This window comes from Phyllostomus hastatus, unplaced genomic scaffold (assembly GCF_019186645.2).
Source record: "Phyllostomus hastatus isolate PE091 unplaced genomic scaffold, TTU_PhHast_1.1 phas_contig_98, whole genome shotgun sequence".
Lineage (NCBI taxonomy): Eukaryota > Metazoa > Chordata > Mammalia > Chiroptera > Phyllostomidae > Phyllostomus > Phyllostomus hastatus.
This window is the reverse complement of record NW_025333999.1, coordinates 3,571,336-3,581,642: the sequence shown is the minus strand read 5'-3', so window position 1 is coordinate 3,581,642 and position 10,307 is coordinate 3,571,336. Positions and strand designations below refer to the sequence as shown.

Genomic DNA, 10,307 nt, shown 5'->3' with positions numbered 1-10,307 from the left:
GCCTTGCTGCACGCTGCTCACTGGGAGGGGATGCTCACCACACATGGGTCTCCCATTCTGCAGAGTGATGCCCCCACTGTCCGGGGTTTCATATTGACAAAGCAAGATCATAGCTCAGGGTGCACGGGGAAATTCCCATGCCAAATGTCATGTCAGAGCATTAACATGAGTGTAAGGATGGCACACTCTAGGTGGGAATGTACACAGATTCAGGCTGCCCATGCCACTTCTGCACACCTGACCCCAAAATCCATGAGGGCATCCCCTGGAAGCTCCACTGAAGAGACCACAAGACCCACTGACTGGCTACCCTGTGGTCTGACGCATCCTGAACATGCCCCTCACACCATCCCAAGCCAACACAGCTTTTAAACAGACAAAAGTTGAGATGGCAAATCTGGCTGCAGGGTCCTGAGAATATGAAAGGACAAAAGGTTTGACGGGGCAAGATAAAGACATGGAGATGCTTTACAGTCCCATCAACTCGGCTGTTTCAAGCAGCTGGGAAGGGCATTTACCTTTCTGAGGGATCCCATTGAGTCAACAAAAGATCTGTGCTGGGAGGTGGACAGGGAAGCTACATCTCTGCCCAGGCCAAGTCCTTTGGCCCTGTGATAACAAGGGAGCTCCAGGTGTCCATGAAAATGACTCAGTAATAGGGTTGAGGTTGACCCTTGAACAACCTGAGTTACCTGTGCAGTCAAAAACTAGAACTTGACTCCCCCAAAACAGTCTACGGTTGGCCAGGAGCCTTACTGATTCCATAGTGAAGGAACACATATTTTGTATGTGTATCATATACTATATCCTTACAGTAGGCTGCATAAAAGATTATTAAGAAAATCAGTATACAGTTACAGTATTTATTTTTTTAAAAATTGGTGTATAAATGGCCCTGCACAGTTCTGACCTGTGTTATTCAAAAGTCAACTATTCCACCTCACAGGGTGACTTGAATGTTTCATTCAGTAAGACTAGCCTCTTTGGAGTCCTGAAGTCTAGCTTCAGCTGCCAGAAAGGGGTTTTGAGAGCAATACCAACAAAAATCCATAGGTGGCTCTGTCCCATCTGACTCTCAGAGCACAACTTTTAGCCCCAGAAAGACTTAGAAATAAGTATAGAATGTTTCAAGAGAACCCACATAGCACTAAAAAAGAGGATTCTGTACATTTTTGGTTCTTTTTTTTTTAAGGTTTTGATAAATTGGCATGATGGAATAACAGCCTTGTAATACAGCACTTTATAACACTTATATAAGTGAGTGAGATGCATGGTTCCCTGGCCTGATCACTGAAGGTGGGGGGTGCAAACTAATGACAATCTAAGGGTCACAGTACTTACAAGTTTACCTGGCTTACAGGAACCATTTCATACTCAGGAAGGTTCTATGGCAAAGCCCTTAAATATACAAAGGCTGCCTTGTTAAAAGTGATACATCCATCACACAGAGAACAAGAAACCAGGTGTGCTTTGGAGCCCACCATTACCTCTATGTGAGCACTCAGAAGTGACCACTCAGCTCCATGGCTAAGGTATTTGCCTACTTTGGACACAAAGCAGGCAAAAGATGTTCAGGTTGAACTCAAAAAGCTCAAAAAGATTCATGGTTTGAAATTTCCAGCGGTAATCAAATCATCCGTCATGAAAACCAAGAAATAAACCAGAATAGTCTCTTCTGCACCCAATACTGACCACTGAAATCCCTAACATGCACACAAGTGCACACACACACACACCTGGGCCACAGTGCATGCAAACAGGCTTAGAATTACAAGGTGCCCTTCAGGAGGCAGCCGCAAGTTCTGAGTCAACATGCCGTATAACATAAATATGTGTAAAAAAGGCTAGGATTTTATTTCCAAGTTGGCACACATTGAAGGCACATGAGTAAATAAATGGCTTTGGGGCACTGAAAATAGAAATGGGGCAAGGTGTTCTGAGGTCCTCCTACCTCCACCAACCCTTAAGCGCACTTGGAAGAGGACCAGTGGCAGAGGCTCAAACCCAGGTCCCCAAGGGTCCCACTGGCTCTGGGTGAGAGCCTTGGGACAGCTCCCCAGGTACAACCCCCTTCTTCCAGGGGGCAGGGCCCTACCAGCTCCTGCAGCTTGAGGGATCAGCACCCCCCAGAGAGGCCCAGGGTCAGAGAGAGAAGAGCAGGATGAGAACCAGGAGAAGCACTCCCAACAGCACCAAAATTGCACACCACTGTCGGCGGTCTGGGGGTGAAAGGGTCAGAAGTCACAGGGGTGGCAGCAGCACCCCATGCCCCACACTCCCCTAACTGCCTTCCCCAGGGAACTCACCACTTGTCATGTGGGATACTTTGGCCATCTTCCTGAGGACTCCATCCATTCGTGACTGGGTGTGGTCCATTTCATGAGCAAAGGTGTCCAGCATGCTGCCAAGACCAAGATAGTTTTAGGCCTTGAAGGGTCCCTCAGTGCAGCCAGCCTCAGGCTCCCCACCCACCCTGGGGGTCCTGGCCTCACATGCCCTGCTCATCCAGCTCCTCTCCAACGCGACTGGACATGTGTTTCAGAACCTGGATGCTCCCAGACACCATTTCCAGCTGTTGGTCCTGTTGGTCCATGATCAGCTGCAGATTGGAACTGCTGTCATCAAGAAGCCCTGAGTTGTCTGTCCACAGGTCCTTCCAGCCCACAGCCCAATTACCCACACAAACCTGCTGCGTGGCCTGCTGCTCCTCAATGTAGCGAGAGGAGGCTGAGACCATGCTGGCATCTAGCAGGTCACTGGATGACTTCTGGGTGGCTAGTTTGCCTGTCAGCATCTGGAGGAGCACAGATCACAGGTTCAGGCACTGATGCCCACTCACCATAGAGCCAGATGCAGGCAAATTTAGACAGTAGTTAGTAAGGCAGTCTCTGAAGTGGGATGTCCTGGGTTCCCAAGGCCCACTTATTAGCAAGGTGACTGACCCCAAGGCCCTAACACTTGACCTCCCTGTGCATCAGTTTCCTACCTGTAAAATGGGGAGAACTATAACCCCTGCTTTCTTATGTTGGAGTAAGGAAATGAATTAACCCATAGAGAACACTTATGACCACATAAACAGATGTCTGTAAGAATTTGTACTTTAACCCCAAAGATAGCACACCAGGAACACTTGTGGGCACTGCTACAGGACTCCAAGCTGGTGTGGGCCTCAGTTCCCCTATTATCTCAGAACCCATGTAGGCTTATGATGGGATGGGAAGAGGCTGGTGGTTTCACAACATACAAAAATGGGCACATAACACAAAGGGGAAAGGTGCATATACAGACAGTAGGAAGCATGCAAACAAAAGGCATGAAAAGGCACACACAAGGCAGGCACACCCACAGAAGAAAAGGGTGCGTATGCCCAAGGCAGACAGGATACACTTAGAAGCCAAGTTCACATACTCAGATGGATCAAGTGCATACACAGAACAAAAAAACATAGGCATATATGCTGGACACAGTAACACACAAAACAAAGAAATAGGATAGATATACAGACACTACCCACCCACCCTGAGAAACCCGTATAGACTTCCAGGAGAAGGCAGAAGAGAGTATACGATCAGTGAGGGCTCAGGTATAAACACACAGAAAGCAGGCAGGTAGAGGGCCAAGAGAACTGCACACAGAAAAGATGGGCATTGCACATAAGGGGCAGACATACACTTCCCTGGGAAACAGGCACACACGTAGGAGAGGGCCACCCCAAAAGATCCCATGAGGATGCTGGGTCAGGATGCCTTACCTCTCTCTTATGTCTCTCCATGAAGGCTACCGCCGCTGGGCTGACCATATGGTCCTTCATTTCCTGGAAGTGAGGACAGCATCAGAGAGTAAAGACACCCCCACGACCCTACCCTCACCCCACTGGGACCTCGTCTCACCTGGACTGCCTCCCGCATCCGCTCCACGAACACCTTTCTCTCCTGCAGGTCCCCAGCTGGGAGCTTGAACTTGCCCGGGTTGGCTTCCACTATGCGTAGGCCGCGAGTCAAGAGTCAAGGACAGAGCCAGATACAACCCCCTCCTCTTCCTCAAAGGCCTCACCGCCTCCCTGGTATCCAGCCTCCCAGCTTCCCCGGCCACGGCAAATGGACTCTCCCAAAGGAGCCCTCCAACACCCCCACCGCCCAGGATATCTATGGTCTCCTCCAGGTCCTCGAGGTCCCACTCGATGCTGCGCAGGCCGTTCCGAAGCTCATTGGTTGTCCAGTCCAGCTCCTCGTGTCCGACTGCGGCGCCCTCTTGCAGGAGCTCGCACCAGCGCTGGTACAGCCCTCGGGCTGAGTTCACCGCCTTTTGCACCTCGCTGCAGGCAGGAGCACAGCGGGCGCGGCTGGGAGCAGGCGGGCCTCCCGCCCTTTGCTGCGCCCCCAAATGAAGGGAGGGTGCGGTTCAGAGGACCTCCACATCCCCCTGCGTACCTCTCTCACTCGGCCACCGGGCGATCCCGCCCGCGCACCCCTGCACCGCTTGGCACGCTGCGGCCCGCATCCGGGCACGGGCTGGCAGGGGCCCGAGAACCCTCTGCCCTCCCCCATCACTGTCACTCACCCTCGGACTACAAAAAATGGGTCTTCGAGAGACATGTCACCGCCCCCCCGTCGGAGACTAAGCCCCCTCCCCTCTCCGCCTTGCCAGCAGGTTTCCTCCCAGCTGTGGCGAACAGGCCACCACCCTCGCCCCCGCCACGTGACCCGTATCACCATCGAGAGCAGGATCGCCCGGAGAGAAAGAGAGACCTCGGAGGCCGGAAGTGAGGGACTCCCGCCCCCTCCTCGGCCATCTTGGTTGTGGGCAGAGACTGCTTTCTGCGAGCATGCCCCATTCCTTCGCGACCGCGTATCCCGCCGCCCACAGGCTTACCCTATTTCTGTCTGCCCCAGTTCGAGTTGCAATTAGGAATCTCTGGGTTCGAGACCCAGCCCCTCGAATTGTTGGGGAGCAACCTCGGTTCCTTTCTGGGCATTATAAATAATAACTTCCGTGAAAATCAGACGAGGTTGAGTCTGGGGAAGGGTTTCGTTCGATTCGTAGATCCTCTTAACGAACTCCCTGGGCTTGCACCCGGATCCTGTTTTGGGAGATCGTACTAGCTCAGGTTCGGGAATGGCAGGTTTGGGAAAGGTTGGAGGAAGAAGAGTTGGTCGTCCCACCTCCCCGCGGGTGGGGTGAGGCGCGGGCATTCTGTGTGTAGTTTTGCTGAACTCCCCTTTTCCTACGGAGAAGGGGCACATCGAGGTCACCCTGGGGCGGGATGGCCATTAGTGGGCGCCGCGGAGATGCTTCTAGGTCTTTTAGGGGGAATAATTGTTGAGTCCCCATGTTCAGGAGACGAGACCTGAGCATCCTCCAGGGGTGACTGAGAGAATTCTAGGAGAAGGAACAGTAATACCGAGAGAGGGTCCTGCAGAGAGAAATAACTGTGGAGACAGGGATGAAGGGGTCATCACAGAGTCGCCTCTAGTGCTGCCAAGGTCATTGTGTAGGGTTCCTGGGATATGGTGTCAGTGGGAGCCGTGAGGTCGCTCCTACCCGCCCACGGGGGGCATTCCCTGAGGGGCATCACGCCTTCCTAGCTTCCCGGGAGGGAAGCGAAACCTTCCTCGCCCGCCCGCAAAATGCGGGTCCGGAAGCCGGGGGCTCCTGCTAGCGGTGGTTGCCCGGAAAAGGGAAAGGAAGGGGGAGTGTCTGGAGGCCAAGACCTTACCCACGTACGCACGCCCGGAAGAAGCCGGTTATTGCCCTGTATGGAGAGCCCGGCCTCTGTCCTTACATGGGCATCCGGAAGCGGCTCCGGCGCCTTCCCTACGTCAGTACTTCCAAAATTAGTTCTGCCTGTAGCGCCGACCCAGCGGCGGGAAGGCTCTGCTCACCAGTTTAGTGGGTGGGGCCTTCCCTTAAAGGGCCCGCGCCACAAATGGATGAAGCCATTCAAGCAATTTTGCAGCTTTTTGCGGGGAGGAACTGGAAATAGGTTTTTTTGGAGAGATAGCGCGTAGCGGAAGATGGGGTCGATGTTTTCTATCTGCTCTATCTCTGTGTTGCTCAGTTTTCAACTCCTATCCCAACTGCGCCTCCCGGGGTGCAGGGCCTGAGCACGACTGCTTCATTTAGGGGGCGGAAGCCACAAGGTCACCCGGATGTCGTGCGGCTAGGTCCTCCACCTTGAGAACACCAAGCGCATCGGTGGAACTTGTGCCGAAGAAAATTGAGAGGATGCGTAGTGTGGTGCGCAGATATGGCAGCCCGGGGTGCGCTCGTGTCTGCAAACTTCCGCCGCCCGTAAAGCGGGCAGCTTTGCGTTGGAACCAGACAGCTTGCCCGCTTCCTTACCGCCTACAGACAAGGGGAGTGAGGATGGCTGGCGTACGCTAGATACTGTAGAGCTGGAGTCTCCAGTGGCCTTCTTTCTACCTCAGTCGGCCCATTTATTCGTCCAGCAAATATTGGACTAGTCACTTTGTCTCGGTGTCCAGACGTAAAGGACTCTGTTATAACAACAGTATCCTCCGCGGAGTGGATGTGAAGGATCAATGAGATATTTATAAAAGGAAAGCCTTTAACATCGTTTGGCACGTAGTAACCGCTTAGTAAGTGTTAGCATCGTTATTGGAGCAAAGGGAAACTAGCCGTCTACGACCTGCTGGGGCCTGCAAACTCTAGCATGTGGGTGGGCCCTGAGCTTCACCCTTGGCCCCGCTCCCCTGGGCCTATGCGCCGGCATATTGCAGTGCGGGAGTGAGGAGGACCTGAGAAAGAGACCACCTCAAGAACTCAGAGTAGACTGGGGATCGCTCCTCCTCGTCCGGGCTCGCGGCCCTTTTGTCCGTTCGGAAAATTCCTCCCTGTCGCTTTAAGGCGTGTCTGGCCCGGACCCGCTGGAAAGCCCGAAGCAGTGCTCTGATTGGGCGGGGCGTGTTCGTGACGTTACTTCGGGTACAAATGGGCCCCGGTGGCGGGCGCTGGGGCAGAGCGTACTAGGTGCGTTACGGCGTTTTGGGGGTTGTGGGGAGAAGCGTGAGCGAGTGAGTTCCCCAGAGTGCACCTGCTAAGCAGAGCAGTCTCCGCCGCCCTCACCCCCGCCGTCGAGACGCTATGGAGGTGCAGAAGGAAGCGCAACGCATCATGACTCTGTCGGTGTGGAAGATGTATCATTCACGCATGCAGCGCGGAGGGCTACGGCTACATCGGAGTCTGCAGTTGTCGCTGATCATGCGTAGCGCCCGGGAAGTCTACCTCTCCGCCAAGGTGGAAGCCCACGAGGAAACTGGGGTGCCCTCGCAGCCCGCGTGCTCCCTTGACCCTCGCCTACACACACCGCGGGAAGCTCAAACCAGAGTGGAGGCAGCGTTCTCCGACGGTGAGCAGCTCTGCCCGGAGCCCATGGACACGCAGGAGGCGCCGAGAGCCGAGGAGTCCCCTGCCCGCTGTGCCCCGCGCCCCGCCAAAATCAGCCGCAAGCGCCGAAGCAGCAGCCTGGCCAACAGCGGGGACGCCGGACTGGTACCGAGCAAGAAAGCCCGACTAGAAGAAGAGGGTGCGGAGGAAAGGGAGTCTTCGGAGGTCCCCAATCGTCTGCAGCTTCCTCCCGCACAAGCGGAGGGCGCCTTCCCCAACCTAGCGCGCGTCCTACAGAGGCGCTTTTCCGGCCTCCTGAACTGCAGCCCCGCCGTCCCCGCGACGGTGCCACCCCCGCCCGCTTGTGAGGCAAAGCCGGTGTGCCGCCGGGCGGACAGCATGCTGAATGTGCTCGTACGGGCCGTGGTGGCTTTCTGAGGGACCCCGAGCGGCGTTGCGGGAGCCCAGAGCACGGGCCACACCGTTGGCCCGAGTGCACAGACTCGAGGCCAGGCCAGGCCAGCGGGAGCGCCCGCGGAAACCGTGGAGAGAAGCCGCAGCCGGGTCTGCTGAGATGCCCGGAGAAGGGACTATGCCCCCGGGGAGCCGTCGCCACCCACGTGCAGGTGCGGCGCCAAGGAGCCTGAGCTGAGGGCACGGGCGCCTTCCTCCGAGACCTGCCGCGCCCACAGGTGCTCTTAACCAACGGGGACGTAGCCTTTCCGTCTCCTTCTGGGACTGGGAGAAGGAGGCTTGGTTCCTGAAATTCCTCAGGGTCGGACTTTATTTCTTGCTGAGGGCTATACTGCCCTTACAAGGTTTTTCAGCAGTTGGTGTTCCCATTCCCAACTCGGAGCATTCCATCCACTGTTCTTCCCCCTCCAGTGACATACTTATGCAAGCGGTCATCGTTGCGTCATGGGGCAGATGTGGGGAGCTTCCTGTTGCCTTGCGTGGGTGTGGGGCCTGGGAGGAGGGCTGCCTGAGTCACTTAGCCCCGGCGTGCTTCACCCTGCCTTCCTGCGCCTTCGGGTGAGGAGGAAGCTAATCTAATTCAACGTTAAAGTTTTTCTCATTTGGTGCGTTGGAGGTGGGGGTATGTTCACAGTCCCTCGGACATAGACACAACCAACCCAGAAGATTTTGGTCTGAATCACAAAAATGGGGGAAGAACGTACTCAGAGCGCTGTAAAGATGAGTTAGGACCAGTTGGTGGTGAGACTGGGCCAGTTTAGGGTGGGGGAGATTTTAGCCAGGGCGTTCTGAAAGTATGTACTCTGGTGGGTTCTGTTTAATTCCGTTTCTATGGCCTTTTGCTAGAGACGCCAGATACGAAAATAAAGACCGTTTAAATAAAAAAGAGGGCTGTCTAGTTTTCTTCTTTGGTGGGGGAGGGGCGGGGTTAAGAGGTCAAGAGCTGGAGCAGCTTGCTAGCTGGGGTCGCAGAAACCGGTTTGACAGGATCCCACGTAGGCAGGAGAGGGCTGGAACCCTTTTCTCTGCCGGAACACTTCCCAGCCGGGTGCCCTGGAGCTCCGGCTCCAAGGCCTCACTTTTGAGGGCTCCTTAGAAATTCTCCTACAAGTCCGTGTAATTGGGCTCTCAGAGTTCAGACATTGCAGGTACACTGCTGGGGACGGCGCCCCACGTGTAGTCCGGGAACCATGCCTCCTTTGGAGACCTGAACCTTGGCAGATTCCTGAACCCACCCCTCACTCCCCGCACTCTTGCAGGCACTTGACCAACTGAATCAGCTCTAGCGGAGGTCCCAGGTCTGGCAGGATGGGTGCTGCTTGAGAAACTAAGTAGGTGAGCTTTGAAGTGCTCTTCACACCATGTTCCCATCTCTGGCTGTGAAATTGTGTGGCCCAGGCCTGGAGGTAAGCTCCCAGCCTCAGTTTCCTCATCTGTGGAGTCTGCCTTTAAACAGTTTCCCCATGAGGGGGCTGTAGATTTAGAAATGCTCGGGGAACCCTTGGTATTTGCTTTGGACACACCCCAGCTCCAGGTTAACCACCCCAGGGGTGAAAGTCCTCACGATTCACCCAGTACTGGCCCGGAGACAACCTGCAGGGAGAACAAAGGACCCGCAGGTGTGGAGAAAGGGTGGAGGGAGGCGTGGGAGAGCACTCGCTCTACCTCCAGACGGCGAGCTCCCCACCCCAGGCTTCCCAGGACCCCAGGCGATTTGACCCTGAGGCGGGAGGGGGGATGGAAGAGGATGCTGTGAAGGAGCAGACCCGCCCCAGGATGCCCCCAGGCTCCCTCCCACCCCTTCCACTACCCCAAGACCCCTTCCTGTCTCTCTCTCTGCACCCTGTACCCTCACCCCCTGGGGAATCTAGCCCAGGTAGCTAGAATGGTTGCCTGATCCCTTCCCGGGAAAGGTGGGAGACTTAGTGCCACCCACGTGAAGGCCTGACCCAGAACTTCCCAGTGGGATGTAGGTGGACTGGGGTCCCACACCCCTAACGGTAGCTCGATGTGTCCCCTCAGGAGCAACTCCTCTGAGAACCTGGCCCAGCCCCAGGAAGTCCCCTGCTGCTGGGGAAGGGGCCTCACTGTGCATCCTGTCACAGGAACCGCAGGGCCCTTCCTTCCGCGGGAAGCGGCTAGGCCACCTCCTGCCCCGGCTGCTTGGGCGTTTCTGGTGTGGCCACAGGGGAACGGGGCTGGAGATGATCGGTGGGAGACAGACCAGCACCACACACACGCGCACACACACACACACATTCCCTTAACATATACTCCTCCCGGAGACCTCATTTTACTCAGCAGAAGAGGCAACACCGAAAACTTGTCACAATAACCGATATTGATGGGGCTTGGAGTTTTCAGTCCTTTCCATGGCGCTTGGTTATTGGGGCAGGCCCTTTGGGTAGTAATTGATTGGACAATGTCTGTGTGAAAACTACCAAGTGTCACATATCTTGTGACCGGCTGGTTTTCCAGGGAACCAG

The 10,307-nt window shown here is 55.3% G+C and overlaps 2 protein-coding genes across 3 annotated transcripts; one reads left to right on the top strand and one right to left on the bottom strand.

The window, feature by feature from the left end:
* Window positions 1-1,829: 1,829 nt before the first annotated feature.
* On the bottom strand, window positions 1,830-4,689 carry STX10 (syntaxin 10). 2 transcript variants are annotated; one of them, XM_045853207.1, is made up of 8 exons: window positions 4,561-4,689; window positions 4,146-4,315; window positions 3,891-3,985; window positions 3,752-3,814; window positions 2,687-2,794; window positions 2,493-2,599; window positions 2,307-2,401; window positions 1,830-2,219 (listed from the first exon to the last, which is right to left on the bottom strand). In XM_045853207.1, the coding sequence occupies exons 1-8, from the start codon at window positions 4,593-4,595 to the stop codon at window positions 2,143-2,145; spliced, it is 750 nt and encodes a 249-aa protein (XP_045709163.1). In that variant the 5' UTR covers window positions 4,596-4,689; the 3' UTR covers window positions 1,830-2,142. The 2 variants fall into 2 exon arrangements, with proteins under 2 accessions (XP_045709163.1, XP_045709164.1); XM_045853208.1 differs by having other exon boundaries at window positions 2,497-2,599.
* A 1,957-nt stretch (window positions 4,690-6,646) lies between these two features.
* IER2 (immediate early response 2) lies at window positions 6,647-8,707 on the top strand. Its single transcript, XM_045853132.1, has one exon. It carries the CDS (start codon window positions 7,105-7,107, stop codon window positions 7,783-7,785), a length of 681 nt encoding a protein of 226 aa, XP_045709088.1. The 5' UTR covers window positions 6,647-7,104; the 3' UTR covers window positions 7,786-8,707.
* Window positions 8,708-10,307: the final 1,600 nt, after the last annotated feature.

Bases quoted from the DNA above. Each gene is read 5' to 3' on its own strand.
- IER2 (XM_045853132.1), top strand. From the start codon at position 7,105: ATGGAGGTGCAGAAGGAAGCGCAACGCATCATGACTCTGTCGGTGTGG.
- STX10 (XM_045853207.1), bottom strand. From the start codon at position 4,595: ATGTCTCTCGAAGACCCATTTTTTGTAGTCCGAGG. The intron at 2,600-2,686 runs GTTTGTGTGGGT...TCCAATCTGCAG, and splicing joins AGCAGCAGGCCACGCAGCAG to CTGATCATGGACCAACAGGA. The intron at 2,220-2,306 runs GTGAGTTCCCTG...TTTCACCCCCAG, and splicing joins AGTATCCCACATGACAAGTG to ACCGCCGACAGTGGTGTGCA.